The sequence below is a fragment of the Pseudoliparis swirei genome, chromosome 9 (assembly GCF_029220125.1).
Source record: "Pseudoliparis swirei isolate HS2019 ecotype Mariana Trench chromosome 9, NWPU_hadal_v1, whole genome shotgun sequence".
Taxonomy (NCBI): Eukaryota; Metazoa; Chordata; class Actinopteri; order Perciformes; family Liparidae; genus Pseudoliparis; species Pseudoliparis swirei.
The window spans coordinates 13,341,356-13,367,978 of NC_079396.1; the positions used below are offsets into that span (position 1 = coordinate 13,341,356).

Genomic DNA, 26,623 nt, shown 5'->3' on the forward strand with positions numbered 1-26,623 from the left:
GAACTCACTTGTTCTTTCCTTCATCACACTCTAAATCACGTTTGTAGCATGAGGTGGACCTGTCGAGGCAAGAGTGCCCTTTTGTCATCAAGCCAAAGATCCAGAGGCCGAGTGCAACCGTTGAGTCTGAAGACATGGACACAGACATGGAGAGTAAGTCACTCGCCTTCATGAATTAATATCCATTAATCAAGGCTGTAATTTAAATTCTTAGCTATTAGTCAATATCGCCAAATAAGAAATAATCACCTGGTTGTTGTGTTGATATAACAAAATTATGTATTTTCAGTGTCAGAGGTTGCCATGGAAAGCAGCCCTGGACCATCCACATCTTCTGGTTCTAGACCCGAAGTAGATCTCCGAGCACAGACCAGTGCTGCTAACACGCCACGTGCAGGTAAATGGCAAACACATAAAAAGGAATTTAAAAAACCTGTGTCACGATTGTACTCCGTCGTCACTATGACACTCTGTCTCTCTAGGTATGCAGTGTATACCCCAGAGGGCAGCGCTGTTAAAGTCGATGCTTAATTTCTTGAAGAAAGCAATCCAGGACCCTGCCTTTTCTGATGGTATCCGCCACGGTGAGTTATTGGCAATTCTTACTTGTTGGATACATTTGAGATCACGATTGTATTATTCTTGTTACCTTCGCATTGAAAATGCGGAAGGTTATGTTTTGATCGCCATTTATTTGTATGAGTGTTATTCGCGTAACAAAAAAAGTTGTAAACCGAATCGCATGAAATTTGGTGGGATGATTGGTTATTATCCGGGGACCATTTGATTAGACTTTGGGATCGATCGGGTCAAAGGTCAAGGTCATGAAAAGGTCAAAAGCTTCTTTTTACCATAGCACGGTCAATTGGTATCCAATTGGCATGAAACTAATGCCAAAATGTTCATAATTCAATGCCCAATCTTGTGATATGCGAAGGTATGCGCTCTACTGAGTGCCCATTCTAGTTTATACATGAGGTTAATATTGTTGCCTCAAGATTTCACGATGCAAATGTTGGTTGTTAATGTCTACGTGTATTCTCTTTTTCACACAAGTAATGGATGGGTCGTTGCCTACCTCACTCAAGCATATCATCAGTAATGCAGAGTATTATGGCCCTTCACTGTTCCTCTTGGGTGAGTTCACAGTAGCCCTTCAGAAAAGTCCTTTAAGCACTCTTCTGACTGAAAAGTGCTCTCACTTGACTATAGAGATCTCATTAAACTTTGTCAACTGGAGAATTAATTAAAATGTAATACAATTTCTATTTGTGCTGATTAAATGTTAAATATGTTATGAATAACATGATCTCCTTTTTCTTTTTTCCCCACCTGCTGTTGGCTGTCTTTTGGGTTTGTAGCAACGGAGGTTGTGACGGTGTTTGTGTTCCAGGAGCCATCCCTGCTCTCCTCCCTGCAGGATAATGGTCTCACTGATGTCATGCTACATGCCCTTCTCATCAAAGATGTGAGTTTTCAGCACTTCCTTGCGTGCTGCCTTTTTTCCTGATGCCTCTTTTTGTCTCCGACAGTTCAATACTATCAGTTTCATTATCGCAGCACCATTCCAAAATTAAATAATATGAAGTTGTTATCAGTATTTCAGAGATTGCTAAAGGAATTCACTAATAATTGCAGATATACATTTCAAATTATTATTATTATTTAAAATTGAGTTGCTCTGGATAATGGTTGACTTTCAGTGCAAACGGGTTGCCCTGCGTCAATAGATCAGGTTACAGACCTGTGGATTTATTAATTTAATTGAAACCATGATAAACTTTAGTCTCCAGATGCATCAAAAACATTCCATAATCCTCGTGTGCAGATGCTGAATTGGAAGAAATGTAGAAAACTCCATTCAAAGTGTTTATAGTAATGTTGCACGGTGTATCGATACTAAAAATGTTGATTTGCTATCTGCCGATATGGATCATCAATTAGAATTCTCTGCATAAAAACATGATACGGAATCAGTTTATTTTTGATCCCCTTTTTCACAACGCAGACCAGCACTGAAAATGGGGACAAGTTTGTGTTCAAATCTATTTTTTTCTTTCTTCTTACTGTTATTGCATGTTTTTCATTGTGTCTCTGTCCAGGTTCCTGCGACCCGTGAGGTGTTAGGTTCTCTTCCTAATGTGTTTAGTGCCCTATGCCTGAATGCAAGAGGCCTGCACTCCTTCGTTCAGTGCCAGCCGTTTGAGCGCCTTTTCAAAGTGCTTTTGTCCCCTGACTACCTGCCCGCCATGCGACGGCGACGCAGCTCAGACCCATTGGGTAAGTTGAACTGTATATGTTGATATTCAGGTCTTTGTCTATGGAACCTACTTGAGTGGATGACATGTTCTGTCTTTGGCTTCAGGTGACACTGCATCCAACTTGGGCAGTGCTGTGGATGAGCTCATGAGGCACCAACCCACTTTGAAGACTGATGCTACTACTGCCATTATTAAGGTAGCGTGTCTTCATTCACAAGCAATCTTTCTAGTCTTGCTACATGGTTTTGCAGGGTAATTCAAGCAAAATTTGTGTTTCAGTTATTGGAGGAGATCTGCAACCTAGGTCGCGCCCCTGAGTACATCTGCCAGAAACCATCAATCCAGAAATCAGACGGCACTGTAGCGGTGCCACCAGCTCGCTCCAGCCACGCTGCTGAAGAAGCTTCAAGTGAGGACGAAGAGGAAGAGGAGGCCCTTCACACATTCAGCCAGCAGCAGGGGGAACCAGAGAGCAACAGACAGTCAGTGCCACTTGAACTGTATGACGCTGAGTTCATTACACAGTAGAATAGAACCACTCTTTACAGACTTTGATTTTCTTCACGTCAATCAACTAGTTTTCAGATTTTGAATGTCGTCATTCTGATGTTTGGATTCTTGCAGGGTCGTGGGCACTGAGGAACGGATACCCATTCCTCTCATGGATTATATCCTGAATGTGGTGAGTGGGATTTACTTGACAGTTTTAGTGTTGTTATAGGCATGTTGTGAATTATTCCACGCTATAAAGCAGAGATCACCCAGGTTTTCTCACCTGATTTCATCAGACTATGGTGGGTGGACCTGGGACCTTATAGTTGGGTCAGAGCACCATGCTATCATAGAAGATTTGGCAGAATACTACAAAATACAAATAAGGCATAAGCCACTTTCACGTTCTGAGCTGTACTAGAGCTAGTCGCTGCGCACTGCTGCATTGGGTACACGCCTGAAGAGGACCAGCCCGCTATCCTATTGTGAAACCAGAATTATCTTTGGTTAGTTTTGAAATGGTGGTGATGCAAAATAGACGTTCGTGTGCCACGACAGTCAGGGTTATTAATTACTGTTATTATTGACACTGCTCAATTCATTTCACAGTTAAGTCACTAACTTGCGATGCACATGTTTTTTTTTTTTAGATGAAGTTTGTGGAATCTATTCTAAGCAACAACACCACAGATGACCACTGTCAGGAGTTTGTCAACCAGAAGGGTCTACTACCTCTGGTTTCTATTCTGGGTCTGCCCAACTTGCCTATAGACTTCCCCACGTCTGCTGCCTGCCAGGCTGTGGCTGGTGTCTGCAAGTCTATATTGGTGAGCACAAAAGAAAGATCACTGCTGTGACTTTTTGTTGTATTTTATCAATAACTATCTAAATCACGATATCCTGTGCAAGATGTAGCCAAAAGACTTTATTTAAGATGTGTTTTTTCTTAAATTCTCCCCGTTAGACTCTCTCTCATGAGCCTAAGGTACTCCAGGAGGGCCTGTGCCAACTAAACCGTATCCTGACGTCTCTGGAGCCACTTCATCGTCCAATTGAGGTGCCGGGTGGATCTGTGCTTCTCAGAGAACTGGCTAACGCGGGCCATGTCACCGACCCTACGTTGTCAGCCCGTGCCACACCACTGCTACATGCTCTTACTGCAGCGCATGCCTACATCCTCATGTTTGTCCATACTTGCAGAGTAGGACAGGTAAATATGGATGCATTTTCTTAATGAACAAAATGTAAATCCATTTTATAGGCCCTTATCACAAAACTACCATCAAAGCTAGTGTTTACTGTAAAATCATTCATGTTTAATTTTAGAATGGTCCAGTGCTCTAAATGTTTGTGTTCCCTTTCTAAACAGAGTGAGATCAGAGCTATCTCAGTCAACCAGTGGGGCTCCCAGCTGGGCTTGAGTGTTCTCAACAAGCTTAGTCAGCTCTACTGCTCTCTGGTATGGGAGAGCACTGTGCTTCTGTCCCTTTGCACGCCTAACAGGTGAATTACTTAGCCGTTACCCCCTTCTTCTTCTTTTTTTAAACTGTTTGACTAGCTGTAATCCTGTAACGCCTCTGCCCAACAGTCTGCCTCCAGGATGCGAGTTTGGCCAGGCCGACATGCAGAAACTGGTGCCCAAAGAGGAGAAGCCATCTGGCAGTACTGCAGCAACCACATCATCTGGCTCTAGGAGAACTGGTAATTCAACCATTTAACTTTGTTTACTAAAAAACATCATGTCCTTGGAGACCCTCCAAGCACTTCAATCTCCTCTACCTTTATCTAGCAGAGTCTGAAGCAGTGACTGTGGATTCAACTACTGGTGGACTGTTGGAAGGCATGGGTCTAGATGGGGACACCTTGGCTCCCATGGAGACGGACGAACCCACTGCAACAGACCCCAAGGCCAAGTCCAAACTTACCCCAGCTATGGCCACCCGCATAAAACAGATAAAACCACTACTCTCTGGTGAGCTCATTTCTTTGTCACAGTCACGTTTTTATATCTGTTCATAATTTGAACATATTTTTCAAAAACATGTCATAAATTGCCAGCTCAAACTAACCTTTGTGTCTTTTCAGCTTCATCTCGATTAGGTAGGGCTCTAGCTGAACTCTTTGGCCTGCTGGTGAAGCTGTGTGTGGGCTCCCCAGTGCGCCAACGCCGCTCCCACCATGCCACAAGCACAGGCACTACCCCCACGCCTGCTGCCCGGGCCACTGCCTCTGCCCTGACGAAGCTCCTCACCAAGGGTCTGAGTTGGCAGCCCCCACCCTACACACCCACCCCTCGTTTTAGGTAAGACCAGACTAACATTGCTTCCATTGTCACATGTGCTGTGTACACACAAGTGATATGTAGTGTTTTTATTATTTTTTTATTTATTCTTTTTTTTGTCTGGCAGGCTGACTTTCTTCATCTGCTCAGTGGGCTTCACATCCCCCATGCTGTTTGATGAGAGGAAGTACCCCTACCACCTTATGCTGCAAAAGTTCTTCTGCTCTGGGGGTCATGATGCCTTATTTGAGTACGTCTCTACATGGGCAGTGACATAATAAGAACAAAAACAGTATTTCATCTTAAAATCCATAATATATAACTTTCTATGTTAAACCAGAGTTGTATTGGTTGTCTGCAGGACATTTAACTGGGCCCTGTCAATGGGTGGGAAGGTGCCTGTATCTGAGGGTCTGGAGCATACTGATCTACCAGATGGGACAGGGGAGTTCCTGGATGCTTGGCTAATGCTGGTGGAGAAGATGGTGAACCCAAGCACTGTGCTTGACTCGCCCCATTCCTTGCCAGCCAAAATGCCTGGGGTCACACCCACCATGCCCCAGTTCAGTGCCCTTCGGTTCCTCATAGTCACCCAGAAGGTCAGTATCCCTTAGCTATAGAAATCAAGTGAGGCAATTGTTGCCTTCAGATAAATCTTTTGAGTTTGCCTTTTTTTGATGGGAAGTCAATAATACAATTATATCAGAGATTCTTCCCGGCTCTCTTAGCAAATATGATTGTCCTTTTTGCATTTCTGCATTGTATTACCATGTTCAGAGAACGACAAGTAACGGATAAGCAAAAAAGTTCCATGAAATATGCAACTTTTAATATTTCATAATTCCACATTAATAGGGCATTGACGACTGCTGCATTTTCAGTAGTCATTGACTACTACTCTAAAAAGTTGGAGGCATAAAACATATTTTTTCTCACACAATAACAACGATTACTTATTTTCAAAAAGGTTTAAAATACAAGCAGTGAAGAGGTCTTTCACAAATGAGCAGATTTGACTAGGAGATACTCTGACTGCACTAGCAGCGTGTTTGCCTTCATTCACTGATGAGGAAAGACACTGCTTCAATACAGAATTTATTGTGGGTGTTTAAAAAAAATTATATATTTTATGGGAAACAAAATGCAGGTGGCCAGGTGACTCAACCGGCAGTCTTCTCAGCTTTGTTCTGGTCACAGATGCCCTAGGCGGCTGCAGACATAAGTAGCACATTTAGGAAATGCATGTGGCGGAAACCAAACAAAATGTGTCATGGTCAGTCCACAAGGGCTGTTTTTACACTTTGTCTCAATGGTGCACTCAGCGTCTCCTCATCCCTCATTGTGTTCATTTGTAGAAAAAGGCCCCACGGCTTGCTTTGGAAAGCAATAGAGTTTTCATTATTGAGCCTTATTGATTATCATATTTTGTGTATATTATAATATAACTTCTTTCATTTGGACTTCCTGTGAACATGGAAAACATGCTCCTCAAACCCTGTTTTAATGCACCATACTTTCTCTCTTAATATGCATTTCCAAACTCTGGCTGAGAGTTGGAAGATTTGTTATTGTAACTCTATCTCTCCTTTATCAAGGCTGCATTCAGTTGCATCCGCAGTCTGTGGCACAGAAGGCCACTGAAGGTGTATGGAGGCAGGATGGCTGAATCGATGCTAGCCATCCTCTGCCACATACTGAGAGGGGAGCCTGTAATTCAGGAGCGCCTGACCAAGGAGAGAGAAGGGGCGGTGCGCCCCGATGACGAGCCGGCTTCCACTGTTTCTTTGGCACCCAGTGGGGCCCCTGGAGCATCTACAACAGGTGGAGAGGCCCCAGTAGCAACTGGAACAGCACCTGCTGTGCCGGCAACAGGAGGAGCAGCGGATGATTCAACCAATTCTACCCCACGCCGTGAGCCCCAGGTTAACCAGACCCAGCATACACAGGTATGTGGGAAAGCTGTCTTGCACTCGGGCACCTTCCGCTGTTGATCCTTTTTTCCACTGTTACTGTGAGGAACTTTAAACTGGTTGTGAAACAATCTCAATTTACTACTGATGACTATATGGCCTTCATAAGTAAACCGAGGTCATGGGCTATTTCTAAAAAGTTAATTTAAATGCGACGCAAAATCATATGGACGACCTAGATCCGGCTTCCCTGGCGCCTTTGACTGTTTAAAGGAGGAGAGCTCAGTATCGGGCATTCTCCTCCTCTCCCCAGGAGCAGAGGTTTGCCTCACTGCTCCCAGCTGGGAGCAAGGGGGAAACACAAGCCTGCATGGAGCAGACTATCAGATCCAGCTTTAGTAAAATGAGCGGTTTTCTAAAGGAATTCTGGTGCTGGGTACACAAGGAGTGCCAAAGTCGAGCCAAAATGAAAGTTCCTTGCAGTAGCTTTAATGATATACTGTTTGCAAACACTGTCATAATTAGGGATGGGTATCGTTATCAAGGCTAATCTTACCGGTTCTTGATTATTTGATGAAGGGAAAAGACAATTAATCATAATCTATTGCTTTATTGTTCATATGCAAACATATAGTCATTCTTGAGCAACAGCAGCTATGTTTAAATATCTCACTATTGTAGCCTGTAGTATTTCAATGCCACCGACAAATGTAAATAAATCCACAAATATATAAAATCAACCATATTATTGGCAGCAAAGGGATCAATTTAGTTCAACCATACAACTTCTCCCCTTTTTTTTAAAACTATGTATCAATAAACTCTGTATACTCTGACAGACTTATTAGTTGTTACCTAATTCCCTTTGACTCCACTGATAAGAAGGGGTGCAGGCCTTTGACAATAAACTGTCACATACATACATTTCACATTTATGTTCTGCTTGTTCGCCAAATGTTTTGATAAAATGATGGTATTACCCATCTTACTTCTAAGGGTTTTATTGCATTTGCATCTACTCAAGCAAAATGGATTTTTGTTCTCTTCACCATGATGTAATTCTCACTGTCACTCCTGCATCTTGGAAAAACGAGCACAGAGAAAGAAGTTTGCAACGCAGCGTCTTTGCACGGATATCTTTCTCCAGACTTAACGGTTCTGCTATCGGACCTTTTCAATACTTCGGGTATTTACTTCAGTATTATCGGTTTCGTGCTTCAAACTTGGTTTCGGGGGCATCCATAATCGTCATTGCTTTTTAGACAAAGAACAATGCAGTTTGACAACTTTTGCTGTTTACAGACTGTAGTTTGTTCCTGCAGCCTCATTATTATTGAGCTGTGCCACTGCTGCAGGAGGTTTTGACAGCACAGGTTAATAACTACACAATTGTATAGTGGCACTATCTGTATGGCCCTGCAAGTAACGCAATATGACAGATGTGCTTTATTTAACAGTCATCCTCCCCCAAATTATGTATGCACTGAATCCTGGGCCACCATTTGTTTTATAACAGGAAAGGTGCAGAGAGAGAGAGGGAGGCGCACACCGGTCTGCCAGCAGCAGCTCCAGCAGGTTTAAGAGGCTAGGGAGATTAGGAGATATTTTGAGAGGGCAGGAGTAAAGAATAGAGACCGGTTGGAGAAGTAGGACTGGAAAGGGTAATTTGAAGAGGCTTGAGATTTGTATTATTATTTTTGATGATCCAAACATCAAGATAGTATTGTGACGGAAGCAGTCATTTGTGATTTTATTCAAGAGACATTTTAAAGGTTGAAACTTGAGTGCACTCATTAGTCCAAAAATGAATGGAAGACGTGGAGTGAGTGGGAGAATGTTGTCTCGTCCTCCATAATGATAGCAAATTTCAAGTGTCTGACTTTACCTCACTATTTATGTTATTATTGTTTAGACCTTAAAATCCCCCCTTTATATTTGGCCTTCATTCTTGACACTGTCTGTTGACTCTTGTCAAATATGCTTCTTCACCTTTTTTCGTTTTTCATTTTAGCTGATGGATATGGGTTTCTCAAGAGAACATGCCATGGATGCCCTACTGAACACCAGCACCATGGAGCAGGCCACAGAGTACCTTCTAACTCACCCTCCTCCACTTCTTGGTGGAGCAGTAAGAGTAAGTCTTCCTTGAAAAACACGTACACTAATAAAAAATAAAAAGACTTTTCATACATGCCTTTTTTACATCGGCGGAAGAAAACCAAGTGAAAATAGAGTTTAGGTTTCCGAAGGGAAGAGCTCCTATGCTTTCATGGCTGGTAATGATTACAATAGGCCTAATTGATATATCCTTTTTCTGGATAGTCATTTCTGCCTCAAATAATTTGAATATCAGAACATTTCCTAATGCACTTGGAAATACATCGTATGTTTACCCCTCTTCTGTAGGCTACTTGTAGAGTTTGTCAAAGAGGACACTCTTTTGCAAGACGAGAAACAAATCAATCCTGTTGTTGTGTGACGGTATGAACAAAAATATGAAATTGATTAGAGAAACTATTTATCAAGCAACAGTCATTTCATTCGATGGCTCTTTTTTTTTATCCACGTCCAAAATGTTCTGGAATTGAAACATCTTGTGTGTTTGGCGGTTAGAGGTAGATCTCTCTAAATTGACATGCAATTTATTTGTGTGAATTATCTGCATTTGGTCTGAAAACAGTCAAATTTAGGCATCTGAAATTGTTCTCCTTGTTTGATCCAGGACCTGACTATGTCTGAAGAAGACCAGATGATGAGAGCCATTGCCATGTCACTTGGGCAAGAGGTCAGCATGGAGCAGCGATCTGATTCTCCTGAGGTAGGTCACCTTGACTGCTCAAATACCATGGAAAAAACATACAACTCTGAACTGTCTGTTTCTCAAAGAATCAAGTATCTGAGCGGCAGTTGAGAGTGTTTATGTGTCTGCATCAGGAAGCAGCACGTCGGCGTGAGGAAGAGGACAGGAGAGCCAGGGAGCGGGCAGAGGAAGAGGAGGTCCGTTGCTTGGAGCGCTTCATGGAGGCTGAGCCGCTGGACCCCAAGGAGCTGCATACATTCACTGACTCCATGCTGCCTGGCTGCTTCCACCTTCTTGATGAGCTGCCTGACACAGTTTACCGACTATGTGACCTTTTGATGACCGCCATTAAGAGGAGTGGCCCCGAGTACAGAGAGCTCATCCTCGGCCAGGTTGTCCACCAGGTCAGTGGATGAATGCAGGTGTACGTTGCGGTTCGCTCACTAGAGCCCACAATGCATGTACTGGTGGAAAAGATGTGTGATTGTCTTGCACAAAAGCTTGATTTGTTAAAGTCAGATGGCTGAGAGGACTACTCTATATTTTGAAATAGTCTTTCATGCTTATTGGTTGTAGAAAGTCCTCTTTACAAATAGATGTTATTTAGGATGACGGGTTATGTTTTCACATGGAGAATAAAATGCTGTACAATGGTTCAACCAGACTGGCAATCGAAAGGGCAGAACAAGACACACACTCCTCTAAACAAACAATAGTTAAATGGACACCGAAGAAATCCCTAATCGTTGGTAAAATAAACACATTTTAGCATTGAAATTGGTTGAAGAATTAAATGGCAACAATTTCATCTTTCAGTGTCAAGTGCACATGACGGCTTATAACAAGCTGGAATATGAATAGGTGTGTACAATATACATATAAAGTTAGTGGATGGCTTTACTGTATTTTAATTAGATCTCAGAATATCAGCTGAACATACCATGGACTAACAAATTAAAGTTCAAACCTTTTCAGTCAAAACACTTAGTAGACTGCAGAGTGCTCAAACACATGTGGCTACCCACAACTATGTAATGCCCAAATGCATGCATCGTTGTGGTTCAATAAAGATCTTGGTTAGGCTTACTTTTGATCAAAGGATTTAGGGAGATGTGGAAGATTAGTTTGTTGTTTACTTGAGTTAAGTGACATCTGACAGATGTGTTTTACAATTTGTCTTTTGTAATTTAATTGTTATGTGTTTCAGATTAAATGCTTTTTATAAGTACCTAACATGTCTCGAGTGCAAATGAAGCTTTGTAAGCCATTATGTATGTTTTTGTAATGTATTGCAAGTGAAGAAACTTTAAAAGTGTTTGTGTTCATGTCCTCTGTAGGTGTGGGAGGCGGCAGACGTGCTCATCAAGGCGGCTGAGCCCCTGACTACGAGCGACACAAAGACCGTGTCTGAGTGGACCAGACAGATGGCCACACTTCCCCAAGCCTCCAAGCTCGCAACACGAATTCTGCTGCTCACGTTGCTATTTGAGGTAACAGAAATGCACTCGATGACAGTTGTAAACTTGAAATCTTCACTTTTTTAGTAAATATATATATATGTTTTTCTCATTGTTGTCCATCTACACCTATCCCAAGCAAACATGTGTCTGTCTCTGTTTTGGTAGGAACTGAAGCTGTTGGGCGCCAGAGTAGTGGAGAACAGTGGGATTCTTGATCTGCTCATCAAGCTGCTTGAGGTTGTGCAGCCCTGTCTGCAAGCTGCTAAAGAACAGAAAGACATACAGACACCTAAGTGAGTTTTGCACAGCCCTACATGCTTATCTTTACTTGCAAATGTTACACCATCTCTTTACCTTAAATTTGTTGGTATTGTGAATTTGTATTCAATCAGAAAAAATGACTTTTTTCTGCAGATGGATCACACCAGTACTGTTGATCATTGACTTTTATGAGAAGATGGCAGTATCTTCAAAGCGCAGGGAACAAATGAACAAGGTACCAGTCGGCTTTATTAAACTGAACCACAATTAGAGATTAGAATTGTAATGTTATATTCTGAAGTAGATACGCAACAATATTAGTTACTACTACTATAAATTACTCCAATGCTACTTTGCAGATTCATATTCTCAATAATGCACCATAGTTTAGTAGTTTATTCATATTTTATATTATATAGCCTAATTATTAAGCTTCACTTTTACCAGCTGCAACATTAAAGTTAAGTCATTAACGCATTAATAATTCTAATCGAATACATTATTTTAAATGGGCCATACTACATAAAGAGTATACTTTTATATTTTTTTTACTTTAAGTATATTTTGATACCAGTACTTGAACTCATTCTTGTACTCAGTGCTCCAGTAGATAATGTAATCATAAATACATGGTTGTATAGATATGAATAGTGATGTGATTAAAAATAAATGTTAAAAGTCACACGCTATTTGAATTTAGATTTTATGGTCACATTTCATTTTTCCATTGAAACATTTGTTTCAGCACTGTGCTATGTTAGACTATGGCACTGGATCTAGAGGTCACTTCCCCCTTTTAGAAGAGAAATACTGTATTGACACAAACGCAACAACATTTTTAAAAGTCATTGAATTAGCATGTAACGATTACATTGTACGGTGTGTGTTGTATATTGAGTGCATCTTTTGTACAATTAATGGGTTCTCTTGACTCTTCTTTAGTATCTGCAACCAAATGGGAATAACTGGCGCTGGTTTGATGACCGCTCGGGCCGTTGGTGCAGTTACAGTGCATCAAACAACAGTACCATTGACTCTGCGTGGAGGGCTGGCGAGAGCAGTGTCCGCTTCACAGCTGGACGCCGGAGATACACTGTGCAGTTTAACACCATGGTGCAGGTATACACAAACACTTTCTCCACTGCTGGTGACCATATGGACTTTTTAGTTGGTTATGTTTGAGGTTGCTGGGTTTTGCTTGTTTGATTCAAAACCTTTCTGTTTGGCAGGTAAACGAAGAGACTGGCAACAGGAGGCCAGTGATGTTGACTGTCCAGAGAGTGCCTCGCATGCCTAAGCCTGCCAAGACTGGTAGCATTACTGACTCAGAGAGAGAAGAGGTAGACAAGAGCAAAGCGGAGGAAACCCAGACTGACCTGGACTCCGGAGCAGCAGTGGAGATGAGTGTTCCGAAGGATGATTCCAGTCAGCTGAAGGAGACCACGCCTGCACCTCCATCTTCCCTGGAGTCTGATAACTCTCAGGGCGCTGATATTGTTGTACAAGGCCTGACTGAGGACATGACCACCGTCCTTATTCGTGCCTGTGTCAGTATGATTAGTGTTCCTGTGGACCCAGACACACTCCACGCCACACTGCGTCTCTGTTTGCGTCTTACACGCAATCACCACTATGCCATGATGTTTGCTGAGCTGAAGAGCACACGGATGATTTTGGGACTGACTCAGATTTCCGGCTTCAATGGCTTTACCCCCCTTGTTACACTGCTGTTCAGACACATCATAGAAGATCCGGCCACACTGCGGCACACCATGGAGAAGGTCAGTCTAGTCTTATACTGTTTAGATCAGTGGTTCTCAACCTTGTTTCAGTGATGTACCCCCTGTTAAATATGTTTACAGCCAAGTATCCCCTAACCAGCACGATGCATTTTTGGTTTGAAAAATGATGTAATGCACAGCGCTGGGCCAACAGTGTTTGATTTAGAATATATCAAATTAAGTTCATGAACTTACATTTAGATTTAATTGAATATTTATTCAATAAATAATATTTGTAAAGGATATTTTTATGGATATTAAATTTAAATATATTTAGAAAAATCTCACGTACCCCCTGGAGTACCTTCCTGTACCCCTAATTATGAACACTGGTTTAGATAATATTTCTGAATAGTAGTATAATATATAATAAGTATCTTGATACCATTAACACATTCCTCAATCTTTTGTCATAGGTGGTGAGGTCCGCCGTAACCAGCGGTGCAGGTAGTACCACCTCAGGAGTGGTGTCAGGCAGCCTTGGGTCCAGAGAAATCAATTATATTCTTCGCGTCCTGGGCCCTGCTGCCTGCCGTAACCCTGAATGCTTCACTGAAACCGCCAGCAACTGTGTACGCATTGCTCTCCCTGCACCCCGGGGAGCTGGCACAGGTGAGTGTTTCTGAGTAGGTGTGAAAACTTGAAATAGAGTTAACATTAGTAGTACCCTACACTGTAATGCACTGGTGTCGTTATGGCCTTTCTAATGTTTTGTTTATGTATACAGACTGAAAACAACCTTCCTTTTGCAGAGGTCAATAAAGAATGAATCTGTAAATTGTATTGATGGATTTATTTAGCTTTCCAGTCATGTCTGAGTGTCGGGGTTAAACGAAATTCAATCATTTTCCTACAGCTTCTGATGATGAGTTTGAGAACCTTCGGATCAAGGGGCCCAATGCTGTGCAGCTGGTTAAGACCACTCCTCTGAAACTATCCCCCTTACCCCCTATCCCCGAAACTATCAAGGAAGTCATCTATGACATGCTCAATGCGCTGGCCGCCTACCATGCTCCTGAAGAACGTAAGACATGTTCATAAGATCCTGACGGCTGGAAATAGTAATTGGAGCGTTTCAGCTAAGTGTGTGTGTTAATGCGTGACACAGCTGAGCGTCCAGAAGAACGAGCAGCAGTGGTGCCTGGTGGACCAGACCTGTGCCAGATATTGCAGGATGTTGGGGATGACGTTTACCAGCAGTACAGACTCACCCGGCAGGGCAGCGACTTTGACTCCCAGTCTGCATTCCATATTAATGTGAGTATCGATGGCCACTTGTCTTGTATTACAACAAGAAATATGTCCTCTCCCCAGTTAAGAGAATCTTGTGGCTTCCTCTCAGGCTCAAGTGTTTTCTGCTGATGGAGTTGTGGCTGAGTCCTCGCAGTCTGGCACACCACAAGGAGAAGGTAAGTCTTAAAGTGTTTTCTTTAGGTTTCTTTCGTTTTTTTTATGTATGCAAGAATAGATACTGTCAACTCTCATCACATCGTTTGATTGTCTGAGTTGTTACGGTTTGTTTATGGTAATGCCCTATATGGCATGGTAACATGAATGCCAACAACCAGGTTGCAACATTTTTGTTTTGTTTATCCTGTTTGACTCGCCAACAATATAATACAAAATTGTCAACTACAATATCAATCGCCTTGCTCTGGCATTCATCATGGATACACTGGTCATTTACACAGTTATTTGAAGTCATGAGTAACTGCTAAATCCCATGTGGCACACTCTTACAAGCCCACTGTTTTTTTCTACTTTTGCTCTCAGCATCCACACCAGAAGAGATTCGTGAGGAAAAGAAAGAGCAGGAGGGAGAGAAGAGTACCAGCTCAGAGGAGGGTAAAGCAGCTAAGGTAAAGGCAAGCAAGCCTCTGATGCCTACCTCCACCATTCTGAGACTACTGGCTGAACTAGTGCGCTCCTACGTGGGCATCGCCACTCTAATCGCCTCCTACTGCTATACTGCTGGACAGTCCGAGCTTATTAAGGAGGTGGGTAAAGAACATCTCATAAGTTTTTCACACACAATTATTCATTCTTTACTTGCTTTAACCTCTTTATCCCAACAGGACTGTAGTGTTCTTGCCTTTGTGCTCGACCACTTACTGCCCCACACGCAGAATTTGGAGGACAAAGACACCCCAGCCTTGGCACGTCTCTTCCTAGCCAGCCTGGCAGCTGCCGGCACGGGCACTGATGCCCAGGTAGCCCTGGTCAATGAGGTGAAGGCTGCCCTTAGTAGAGCACTAGCAATGACAGAAGGTCCTGAGAAACATGCCAGGTAAATGGCAATTGAAAAAATATATAAACCAACATCATATTGATACTCTAACCCTGCTGAGCAAATGCGCACTCCCATTTTCACACTTCAGTTTTCACATCTTTTTCACAGGCTTCAGGCGGTGATGTGCATCATCAGCACCATCATGGAATCATGTCCCTCAACGTCCAGTTTCTATAGCACAGCAGCAGCCAAGACGCAACACAATGGCATGAACAATATCATACGGCTCTTTCTTAAGAAAGGACTGGTCAACGATTTGGCCCGTGTGCCTCACAGCTTGGATTTGTCCAGGTATATGATTAAACCATATTCATTAAAAAAAATTGAATTTAGATTGTAATAGACCAGGCCCCTGTCTTACAAAGTGTGATCTGCAGATTATTCAGTTTAACGGGGCATGTGGAATTTCGTAACAAATTAAAAGATACGTTTGTATTTAAAAAGCATTGTGTTGATCTGTAAGGTTTAACACATTTTTCTATTGCATTCTATTGCAGGGACAGAGCCGTTGGTAACCCTGGCTTTGCTGCTTTAATAGTGTTAATCTTAGTGAACAAATATCACAGGACACACTTGCTATTATAAAACGTTACTATATTTAACTATTCTATATAGGAATAAAGTTGGTCTTGCGAAAACTAATATTCCGTCGAAGAAATATATGCAAAATAACCACATAATCTTCCTTTCCATCATTTGGTTTAGTCCCAACATGGCCAACACAGTAAATGCTGCCTTGAAGCCTCTGGAGACTCTGTCTCGAATTGTTAACCAGCCAAGCAGTCTGTTTGGGGGAAAAGGAGGCTCCAGCAAAAACAAGGCTGAACATGACACTGTGGGCACTGCAAGGGACAGCAACAGCAACATCCAGGACCAAGGTATGCACGGCAGAGATGAGATGAGATACCGGTAACACTCTAGATCCAGTGATTCCCATTATGTCTGTTGCTGAATTGTAGCATCTATTCCAGGAGAGTCTGGTGAGGCAGAGCCAGTGGGCAACCACAGGGTCCAGGGAACAGACAACGACCTGATGGATGGAGAGACGGAGGGGGACACGGTGGTCATTGCTGGTCAGCCAGAGGTTCTCAGCACACAGGCTATGCAGGTGATTGACATTGTATTACAAATAATATTCAAGAAGTAACTTTCCACATTACCTCATTAGTAACACTTATTACCCAAAATGTGAGGTTGGTAGAGTGCACTCACCCAATTGCCCCTTGCGACAAAGAAAACAAAGCGGCATTTATTCACCTTTTATGACTAACTTAAGTGGATCATGAGATATTGAACATTTTAATTAATCTGCATATTGAGCAAGACACTGATCCACCAGTTGCTCCCCGGGTGCTTCACTGCTCCTTCAATAACTAAGGATGGGTCTAATGCAGAGACGAATTGACCTACTTTGGGATCAATAAAAGTGTATTATTGAGTTCTTCTGTGTTTTGTCCCTTTCTTCGATGTGAATGGCTGACATTTGTATTTCATTTCCTGTGCTTGCAGGTCGAAAATGAATTGGTGGATCTGATTGATGAGCTGCTGGAGAGGGATGCGGGCACTGTCAACAGCACAATAATAGGTATTAATTTGGATTAATGGATTTATATCTCAATTAATGGTTAACGGGCAAGAAAAAGGGAAAGTTGTCTGCACAACATCTAAACTCCAGTTACTGGACACAAAAGCATATCTTTACAGTCGAATATAAAGGGTTATTGCACACTGGCATCAAAGTTCTGTATTTCAGATAGGCAAGGAAACCCAGAGCTTATGTATCACTTGTTTGTTCTGTCAGTGGGACGCGGTGAAGATGAATCTCAAGAGGATGTTTTGATGGATGAGGCCCCCTCCAATATTAGCCAGGCATCCACGCTTCAGGCAAACCGGGAAGGTAAGCCATTGGCACGACAGAGCTCTGTGTGTATTATAATAAATAACAGTTGTTGCAACTGCTTTCACAAACTTCTTCTCAGTTTAAGATTTTTTTCTGTTTCTCTCTCTTTCATCAGACTCTATGAACATCCTGGAACCAGAGGATGAGGAGCACACACAAGAGGAAGATTCAAGTGGCAGCAATGATGATGAAGACAGCCAGGATGAAGAGGAAGAGGAGGAAGAAGAGGAGGAGGAGGATCAAGTATGGTTTGATGTAATGAGGTTCAGTAAACTTATTGATTTTTGCTTAAACTTGAGACTCATGGCTGCTACTTTTCCTGAAGGATGATGAAGAAGGAGATGAAGATGATGATGATGAAGGGTCAGAGATGGAGCTGGATGAGGACTTCCCTGACATTAATGCCGCACCGCACATCCGCTTCGAAAGGTTTGACAGGGATGATGACCTCATCATAGAGTTTGACAACATGTTCTCCAACAATGGTAAGCAGGACGATTTCTAAAAAAATACTGAGATCAAAGTAGATTTGTGTACGAATGTCCCAGCCCCCCAAACAATCTCAGTTTTGGATGAAGTTTATTACATTCCATTTAGCTGACTCTGTTATCCAAAGCGACTTACAATCATACACGTAGACACAGCTACAGGGAGCAATTCAGGGTTAAGTGGACACATTGACTAGGGCCGTGAGCGGGGATCGAACCGCCGATCTCTGACTGAAAGACGGACATGTTTACCGGTTTATCCTGATCATTCAATTTGGCTTATTTGTCCCTGAAATCTTCTCTTTTTGATCCCCTAATCAGAACTCCTTCATACGTATAAGAAAGCACATATTCCGCTTGATCGGGTTCCAACTAAACATAACGATGTTGGCTTCCTCTAAAGTAGCTTTTCTCACATCAGACAAAAGCTTGAGACATAACAACTTGGCTAATTACAAACGCACACAAAACAATTAAGCAGAAAATACATTTTCTTTAACTTTAATTTCATAAACATTTCTTGGGGTTGTGCCATAGCTGTCCCCCTAATGTCTGCCTACTGTTTTCTGTTGTTTTTCCATCAGCTGACATCCCTCCCTCCCCAGGCAACATCCCCAGCTCCCACCCACTGATGGTGCGCCATGCAGATCACGGTTCCCTCACCCTAGGTGTGGCAGGCACTAGCAGCCGCCTGGCACAGGGCATGGGTCGCAGCCAGCGAACACTGAGGCAGCTCACTGCCAACAGCGGACACACCATCCATGTCCACTACCCTGGCAACCGCCAGCCAAACCCTCCGCTCATCTTGCAAAGGTGAAAATATGTTTTTTTTCTTGTTTTCCACGCATAATTTTTGCAACATCTGTGACACCACTATTCTGTGTTTAAGTTATAATGCTAAAAAACCTGCTCCTCCTCTACTCCATTCTTTAGATTGTTGGGCCCCAGTGCTGCAGCAGACATTTTACAGCTGTCCAGCTCCCTGCCTCTGCAATCTCGTGGTCGGGCCCGCCTTTTGGTCGGAAATGAGGACGTGCACATCATCGCTCGTTCTGATGACGAGTTGTTGGATGACTTTTTCCACGAGCAGAGCAGCACTGGGGGACAAGCAGGTGAGAATCACTAAGTTATTGATATGTAATGGTGTTTTTTTTAGTATTGGCCTGAGTGCCTAACATGGTTGTTCCTTTTGTGTTTTTAGGTACCCTCTCTAGTATTCCGACTGCCTTGACCAGATGGACAGATGAGTGTAAAGTGCTGGATGCTGAGAGTATGCACGACTGTGTTGCAGGTAAGTTGGTCCTCAACTGGAGACAAATCTTCTCCTAAACAGTTTTTTTTCACAAAGTACGATAATGATGTGACAACATGTAGTGGATGGCTATTGGTGCTTTTAGAATTATTTTTTTTGCCATTTTTGAGATACTGATCAATATTAATTTGGATTTATGGGCCACATAGTTGATTATATTCACTGTTCATTTCAGTCTCATTTGTGGTGAATGGAATCTCAAAGGTGCAGGACACAGTCACCTTCACTTAGGTGACAATGCTGTCGGAAGCAAGGGGGGGATTAACAAAGAATAGGCGTGAATGATTTTATTTAATCGCATATTATAATTTCATTTCATCCCAATTTTAGACCAGTTAAAATGAATGCACCAGGCTTAAGCTAAAGTGGCATTGATTTGACTTGTTACCTTGTAAGCTATAGCCACAACAAAGGATGAATACTGACACCTGTCTGCTTTCAGTGGTGAAGGTGCCCATCCTGCAGCATCTGGAAAGTTTGCGAGATGAGGAACTGGAAGAGCGTAGAGAGAAGAGAAGGAAGCAGCTGGCTGAAGAGGAGGAGTCTAAGCAGAATGAGAGGAGGGCCTCTGGAGCAGAACAGGCCAGGGAACAGAGCCTTCAGGTTGGCAAAAACGTACATGTTTGGTGGTTCTGTAAGAGGAGGATTTTTCAAACCCTGAAGTGCTTAAATCTTTTGCAATTTGTGTTCACTTGTTTGATCGTTTACATTTTTCCACAGGGCTCTGGATTGGCGACAGTTAATGGTGCAGAGAACACTGCAGGTATTTACAATAACATAGATTGTGTTTTTGTCAATCTCTGTCGGGTATTGACACATCTCGGGGACGTGCACCCAGAGGCAAGCAGTCAGCAAAGCGTGCTACGGGATGAGGTAGTAGTTTGTATAGTTTTAGGATCACACCAGATCTGGGAGATAACTATACAGTCTACTGTCTTTCCTATGGTAATGCCATACCAGCTGGACAGCTCCATCTGCTGCAAGTAGCCCATTCTTAACCTGCAAATGGTTTCTGTCTTCCACATATTTACATATCATCTCTGGAAATGATAGCTGCATGTTATGTATATTGTATGCCCTGAATGTTCCTGCTGCAGGCTGTGCTGTGGTGAGGTAGTAAGTTGTGTTGTTGTTGGGGATCAGGATTGTGCACCCCCGTTCAGGAGATAACTATACAACTTACTGCCTTCCTCAGTGGAGGTCCTTGTCATCCATGTCAGAAAATGATCAGTAACTACTAATCGGCATGTTGTTAAACATTATTACATTAAGTTCAGATCAAAAGTATTTGCGACTCAAGAATGCATAAAAACTAAAAACTTGTCTTCACATAATTTTTCTCTGGATGTTGCAGAGGGTGAGCAGGCTCAGGGTGGTACGGTGTCCTGTCTGGACCCCCCCAGGGTCTCAGAGGGCTTCCTTACAGCGCCTCCATCCGGAGAGGTCACTCCCACCATACCTGCTTCTCATGAACAGACCTTAGTCTCCCTAGAGACTCCGATCAGTCAGCAGGTCCACCAGCCGATTACTGACCTGCTACTGGCAGAGTCACATGCAAGCTCACTGGCTGCTCTGGCAGGGGCAGGACTTCCACCGTTGTCGGCAGCTGACAGGCCAATAAGTGAAGCAGAGGCATCGCAGATGGAAATGTCCCCGGCACCCACAATCGGTGAGAGAGTCGGTGGTGGAGGAGGAGGAGCATTGGATGAAGGCAGGGAAGGTAGACTAACTTTGAAAATTCTCTTTATACAGACTGACCAACAGTAAGGACACATCTGTAATGCTTTTAGCTAGTGTGCTATTAGCTAGTATCTGTCAAAGGGTTTTCGGAACACTGAAATAAATTAACTAACGAATTGTGGAACAGTACATTGATTCGCCTTGCCCTCACTTTTTCCTCTCAGCCTCCTTAAGTCCAGACATCGTGCAGACCTCAGAGCTGGCAATAGTGGGTGTGTCACAACTGGAAGGGTCACCCATGGATACTAGCAGCCCTGCCTCTGCCACTCAGGAAGAAGCTGCTCCCAACCCTGCACAGACCACCCATCTGTCTCAGGAGCTCTCTGGCAGCGGGGAGAGTGGGCTGACTGACCGACAGACAGACGCAACGACTGGGTTAGTAGCAAAGTATCATCTCTTGCGGTATCATGTCTGGGTCGGCTGTAGCTCAGTGGGGAGAGTGGTCGTCCCATAACCCAAGGTACCTGGTCGATCCCCGCTCTCACCATAGTTGCATGTCGAAGTATCCTTGAGCAAGACACTGTACCTCTGTCGCTCCCTGGGTGAATCACTGCAGCCCACTGGTCCTTTAATAACTAAAGATGGGTCAAATGCAGAGAAGAATTTCACCACAGGGATCAATAAAGGATATATTATTATGTACCTTGTATCTCTTGACCAGATAACCATAACATTTTATAAAAACACATACCCTCTTTTAATAGCCAGTACTTGGAACTGCTGTTTCCGACAAGGGGGGGGGAGAAATCGAGTTGAAAGTCATAATTTTCCACCCTCTTATTTTGCAGCGTCATAAAAATGACACGCCCTGTTTTTAAGTTCTTTTTAATGTAGTGTTTTTATATTCTTTGTAATTTTCAAGATTAGGATGAGTAATTCGTCACACATAGTAATGATAGCATTTATATATTTACAGCTCTACTTCTGTCTCATCACCTGGGGAAACGATGCCCAGGAGTGATGGTGCTGATAGCCAGTCTCAGGCCATCCAGGAGGAGCCCCTCCCATCCACCAGCAATGAGGATGCGGATCCTTTTGCAGGTAAAATGAATTGCTCCCCTACTTTTTATGCAGTTTTTTATATTCTTATTGAAATATTACATCTCATTGTGTATTTTTTGCCAGGCATCAGTCTGCCAGAGGGTGTGGATCCTTCTTTTCTGGCGGCTCTTCCTGAAGACATCCGTCGAGAGGTGCTGCAAAACCAGCTTGGCATCAGACCACCCTCCCGCCCCCCAGCTGCCACAACCATGCCTTCCACTACAGCACCTGTACAGGGAGGACCAGGGGTTACAGAGGTCAGCCCTGAGTTCCTGGCAGCCTTGCCACCTGCCATCCAGGAGGAGGTAAGAGACTCCTCACTGAAATGGGATTGCAGACAACACAATGCTTACCTTTTTTAGATATGAAAATGTGGGAAACAATATGCATACTTGCCTAAGGAGTGAAAGAATTACAGATAATTATTTCTCCTAACTGGGATCATCATTTGTTGTCTTAGGTACTTGCCCAGCAACGGGCTGAGCAACAGCGCAGGGAGCTAGCCCAACAGCCCCCACAAGGAGACACTCCTTTAGATCCAGTCACCTTTATCCAGACACTGCCCTCAGAACTCCGGCGTAGTGTCCTGGAGGACATGGAAGACAGCGTGTTGGCTGTCATGCCCCCGGACATTGCTGCTGAAGCAGCTGCATTGCGTAGAGAGCAAGAGGCACGCCAGAGGCAACTGATGCATGAGCGGTTGTTTGGTCATAGCTCATCTTCAGCCCTATCAGCCATCTTGCGCTCACCAGCCTTCACCAGTCGGTTAGGGAGCAATCGTGGCGTCCAGTACACTCGACTTGCTGTGCAGAGAGGAGGCACATTTCAAATGGGTGGAGGAACAAACCACAGGTGAGAGGAGATTGTAATCTAATAGCCTTTTTTGAGAATTAAAATTTCTGAGCATTTTTGAAAATGAAATGCTATATGAGCGATGGCATTGCTAAAATCATACTGCACTGTTGACGGGTAGAAATTAATCATATGTTATTTTGTTTCCTCAGACCATCAAGTTCCAGCGTGGACTCCTTGTTGCGTCTCCGCGGTAGATTGCTGCTGGACCACGAGGCCTTGTCCTGCCTGCTGGTTTTGCTGTTTGTGGATGAACCGAAGCTCAACACCAGCCGTCTGCATCGTGTGCTCAGGAACCTCTGCTACCACTCTCAGACTCGTGGTTGGGTCATTCGGAGCCTGTTATCTATCCTCCAACGCAGCAGTGAGAGTGAGGTTTGCGTGGAGACCACACGTCTAGAAGACTCTCGTGGCAAAAGGAGCACCCAGGGAAGCTGTGGAGGAAAAGGGTCAACTACTTCCTCCCTCTCCTCTTCCTCCTCCTCCTTGGCGCTCCTGAACAGAGTGGAGTCTCGCAGCTCCAGCCAGCTTTCCTGGCTCTCTGTTTCTATGGATGCAGCCTTGGGCTGTCGGACAAACATTTTCCAGATTCAGCGAGCATCAGGTAGGAAGCACGCCGACCGGCACTCAGCTGGGGGTTCAACAGGATCTGGAACTTTGGCAGGAGTGGCAGGCTCTGCTGCAGGAGTCGGGTGTGCTGGAGGTGGAGGTTCCACTGTCCACATCCACCCACAAGCTGCTCCAGTGGTCTGTCGACATGTTTTGGACACACTCATTCAGCTAGCAAAGGTGAGAGTTCATCTATATCTGAGTCATCATTGATTGTATGTTACAATTGTAAATATTTTAAAGCCAATTAAACTCTAGTAATTGTCCTATTTATTTCATTTCTGTCTATGCAGGTGTTCCCCAGCCACTTCACTCAGCAGCGCTGCAAAGATATGTTGTCATCTTCGTCTGACCTGGACTCTCGTCTTTGTTCAATCACCTCTGTAGTAGGGGGTGGGGGCTCCAGAACAGGAACTCTAAGTAACCCCAGCTCCAATGCCTCCAACACCCAGAACTCCTTCGGCACCACTGCTGCTACTCTCCAGTCTCTAGGAATCTCTACTGATTTTTGGGACCTTCTGGTCAAGTTAGACAACATGAATGTGAGCCGCAAGGGCAAGGCCTCTATGAAGACCGTGCCTCTGGGTGGAGGTGCAGAGGCTGAGGGGGCTCAATTAAGCCTGGAGACCTCTCCTCTCGGCCAGCTGATGAACATGCTGTCCCACCCTGTCATCAGACGGAGCTCCTTGCTCACTGAAAAGCTGCTGCGTCTGCTCTCCCTCATATCCATTGCCCTGCCTGACAACAAGGCTACCGAGGTGCCCGCTGGACACCCAACCCCACAGGCTGCCGTCTCCAACACGGCATCTAGCTCGGGAGTCACAGCCCAAATCCCAACACAAGGCACAGTGTCAGCAGTCTCTATCCAGCCTACTGTGACAGTCTTAGGGGCCTCTGTGGGAGCTGTAGTCCAGGGTACATCCTCAGGGGCAAGTCTAGCAGCCTCCCAGACATCCTCTACAAGAATCTCTATACCCACGTCCACTGGAATAACCTCTACAGGTATGGTTCATTCAATCCAAAATAAGATGCTTCAATTATTTGAGATTTAACATTGTAACATTGATTTCAGTAGAAAATATTGATATATTTCTGGGCCATTTTGCCTTAACAGGAAAACTGAGGAGCACTACTAGCAGTACAGAGTGTGACAACAAGATGGCCTCCAGTGGACTCACAGAGAAACAGCTTCAGCTCTCTGTGGAGGTATGTGGGAAAGTCATCTCATCTATACTGTCATCATGGAATGTTTGGGAATTTCTGAAACTTCATGGAATATTTTAACTGCATCAATTATTCTGAGTAAGCATACATTGAGGGAATCTAATTTGAAAACAAAGGGATAAGCAAGTTTTAAGTTGGATTGTTACTCTGGGTTTGCACTTGTTTTGTATCTTTCAAGGTTAATAAGAAATAGGTGTATCACCTACAATTAAAGAAAAAGGGGTTTAAGATGTGCACTGATGTGGTTTCTTTGAAACCTTTTGGGAGGCTATTCAGAGTTGACAAACAACAGCTGTTTTTTTTAGCCTTGCAACCTGTACTTCTGCATAGTCTGTAGATAGATCCGTTAGTTCAGTCATCCAGTGTACATTATCTGTGCTGTCAGATGCCGTTTCTTTCCCCAATTGGACTGACACAAAAAGGCTCTTGCTTGGGTGCTTTTATAAATAACTATTGATAAGATCTTCTACTCCTTTTTGTTGTTTTCAACACTGGGTAGTTGATCTGTGTTTCTTACACCTTTTTTGCAATTTTATTGATAATCTCAAAGGTTTTTTCTAATAATTATTTTCCTCCTCACAAGGTGTTGACATCTCACTCATGCTCAGAGGAGGGTCTGGAGGATGCAGCCAACATTCTGCTGCAGTTATCTCGAGGAGATGGCGCCACCAGAGACACTGTGCTCAGACTGCTGCTCAGTGGAGCTAGACATCTTGGATACACTCTTTGCAAACAGATCGGTCAGTGCTGGTCAACTACACAGATGCGAGTTTTTGTGCTCCAACTTAAGCAAAACTTTTCTCTTAAAATACATTGTTAAAGGATATATGATTTTAGATTCTGTCAATGGTCACTGTAACTTTTAACCACGGCTCAAGAATTCATGTGCTAAGAATGACAATTTAAAACAAATCTAAAAGGATCAAATAATAACTTGAAGACACTTTGGACATCAATGTAAAGGGCAACTTTAATGGTTGAAAGAGGCATAAACCATAACAATTTCTATCTCTCAGGCACATTGCTGGCCGAACTTGTAGAATACAACTTGGAGCAGCAGAGACGGGCACAAGCGGATTCCCATTCCCCAGATGCCCCCCCTGAGGATTCCTCCATCTCAGGAACGCTCACGGGCATGATGTCTAACAGGTTAGCTCGTGATGGTTCTGGACTTTAGGTCTCCAGTGCTCTCTCTACTATCCGTTTTTGCATGAAAGTTAATTTGTCACATCTACAATCCTTTACCGTGTATGCGTTTGTTGGCTGGGGCACAGGTTTGACGGTTCGGAGAGCGTGGTCATTGTGACTGCACAGAAACGCACTCTCGGGGGACGTGAACTCCAGCTCCCCTGTATGAGCTCACTAACCTCCAAGACGTCAACGCAAAAGTTTTTCTTGCGAGTGCTGCAAGTCATTATTCAGCTCCGTGAGGACACACGGCGCGCAAACAAGAAAGCCAAACAGACAGGGCGACTAGGTAAGACGTTGTGTATATGCACAGTTATATGTATGCCTACAATATCCTGGCGATATAGCAAGCCAAACTACCTTCTCCTCCCTCTCCCAATGGTCAGGCTCCACTAGTCTAGGCTCAGCCAGCAGTATCCAGGCTGCCGTGCGTCAACTAGAGGCTGAGGCTGACGCCATCATCCAGATGGTGAGAGAGGGTCAGCGGGCACGTCGGCTCCAACAAGCTCCCCCACCCACTGCCTCTGTTGCTGCTGCGGCCGGATCGTCAGTGGTGGCCCCCCATGCCCCCACTGGTGCTGCTCCCCCTGCTGGCACGACTGCTGCTTCCACGGTTAGCATGGGCTGCACTGATGGCAGGCGTACTCTTACTCACACAATGCACATATTTACAGTAGGACACCATTTCAAAGCTGAAAGTTAAACTTCTTATGGCCTTTCGGTTATCTGTTTA

At 43.8% G+C, this 26,623-nt stretch overlaps 1 protein-coding gene across 11 annotated transcripts in view; it reads left to right on the top strand.

The window, feature by feature from the left end:
- Positions 1–26,623, top strand: part of huwe1 (HECT, UBA and WWE domain containing E3 ubiquitin protein ligase 1) — a 42,409-nt gene that overhangs the window by 10,649 nt on the left and 5,137 nt on the right. For 4 of the 11 annotated variants that reach the window (XM_056422245.1, XM_056422248.1, XM_056422246.1 and 1 more), the window contains exons 15-70: positions 48–153; positions 290–397; positions 483–584; positions 1,057–1,137; positions 1,362–1,468; positions 2,103–2,280; positions 2,366–2,457; positions 2,541–2,761; positions 2,886–2,943; positions 3,404–3,580; positions 3,718–3,963; positions 4,123–4,256; positions 4,342–4,454; positions 4,543–4,725; positions 4,839–5,055; positions 5,162–5,284; positions 5,396–5,633; positions 6,630–6,980; positions 8,956–9,078; positions 9,667–9,762; positions 9,879–10,148; positions 11,082–11,234; positions 11,370–11,497; positions 11,619–11,700; positions 12,408–12,584; positions 12,695–13,246; positions 13,663–13,858; positions 14,103–14,270; positions 14,355–14,503; positions 14,589–14,655; positions 15,020–15,243; positions 15,322–15,533; positions 15,645–15,827; positions 16,242–16,414; positions 16,496–16,644; positions 17,046–17,121; positions 17,338–17,433; positions 17,552–17,679; positions 17,762–17,921; positions 18,509–18,737; positions 18,858–19,036; positions 19,126–19,215; positions 19,679–19,839; positions 19,957–19,999; positions 20,591–20,956; positions 21,141–21,351; positions 21,893–22,017; positions 22,102–22,322; positions 22,478–22,869; positions 23,022–23,658; positions 23,772–24,480; positions 24,593–24,684; positions 25,286–25,442; positions 25,719–25,851; positions 25,977–26,179; positions 26,277–26,503. In XM_056422245.1, the coding sequence (XP_056278220.1) occupies positions 48–153; positions 290–397; positions 483–584; positions 1,057–1,137; positions 1,362–1,468; positions 2,103–2,280; positions 2,366–2,457; positions 2,541–2,761; positions 2,886–2,943; positions 3,404–3,580; positions 3,718–3,963; positions 4,123–4,256; positions 4,342–4,454; positions 4,543–4,725; positions 4,839–5,055; positions 5,162–5,284; positions 5,396–5,633; positions 6,630–6,980; positions 8,956–9,078; positions 9,667–9,762; positions 9,879–10,148; positions 11,082–11,234; positions 11,370–11,497; positions 11,619–11,700; positions 12,408–12,584; positions 12,695–13,246; positions 13,663–13,858; positions 14,103–14,270; positions 14,355–14,503; positions 14,589–14,655; positions 15,020–15,243; positions 15,322–15,533; positions 15,645–15,827; positions 16,242–16,414; positions 16,496–16,644; positions 17,046–17,121; positions 17,338–17,433; positions 17,552–17,679; positions 17,762–17,921; positions 18,509–18,737; positions 18,858–19,036; positions 19,126–19,215; positions 19,679–19,839; positions 19,957–19,999; positions 20,591–20,956; positions 21,141–21,351; positions 21,893–22,017; positions 22,102–22,322; positions 22,478–22,869; positions 23,022–23,658; positions 23,772–24,480; positions 24,593–24,684; positions 25,286–25,442; positions 25,719–25,851; positions 25,977–26,179; positions 26,277–26,503 (10,572 nt within the window). The remainder of the gene's footprint in view (positions 1–47; positions 154–289; positions 398–482; positions 585–1,056; positions 1,138–1,361; positions 1,469–2,102; positions 2,281–2,365; positions 2,458–2,540; positions 2,762–2,885; positions 2,944–3,403; positions 3,581–3,717; positions 3,964–4,122; positions 4,257–4,341; positions 4,455–4,542; positions 4,726–4,838; positions 5,056–5,161; positions 5,285–5,395; positions 5,634–6,629; positions 6,981–8,955; positions 9,079–9,666; positions 9,763–9,878; positions 10,149–11,081; positions 11,235–11,369; positions 11,498–11,618; positions 11,701–12,407; positions 12,585–12,694; positions 13,247–13,662; positions 13,859–14,102; positions 14,271–14,354; positions 14,504–14,588; positions 14,656–15,019; positions 15,244–15,321; positions 15,534–15,644; positions 15,828–16,241; positions 16,415–16,495; positions 16,645–17,045; positions 17,122–17,337; positions 17,434–17,551; positions 17,680–17,761; positions 17,922–18,508; positions 18,738–18,857; positions 19,037–19,125; positions 19,216–19,678; positions 19,840–19,956; positions 20,000–20,590; positions 20,957–21,140; positions 21,352–21,892; positions 22,018–22,101; positions 22,323–22,477; positions 22,870–23,021; positions 23,659–23,771; positions 24,481–24,592; positions 24,685–25,285; positions 25,443–25,718; positions 25,852–25,976; positions 26,180–26,276; positions 26,504–26,623) is intronic. The other 7 variants (XM_056422254.1, XM_056422253.1, XM_056422252.1 and 4 more) reach the window with 7 other exon arrangements.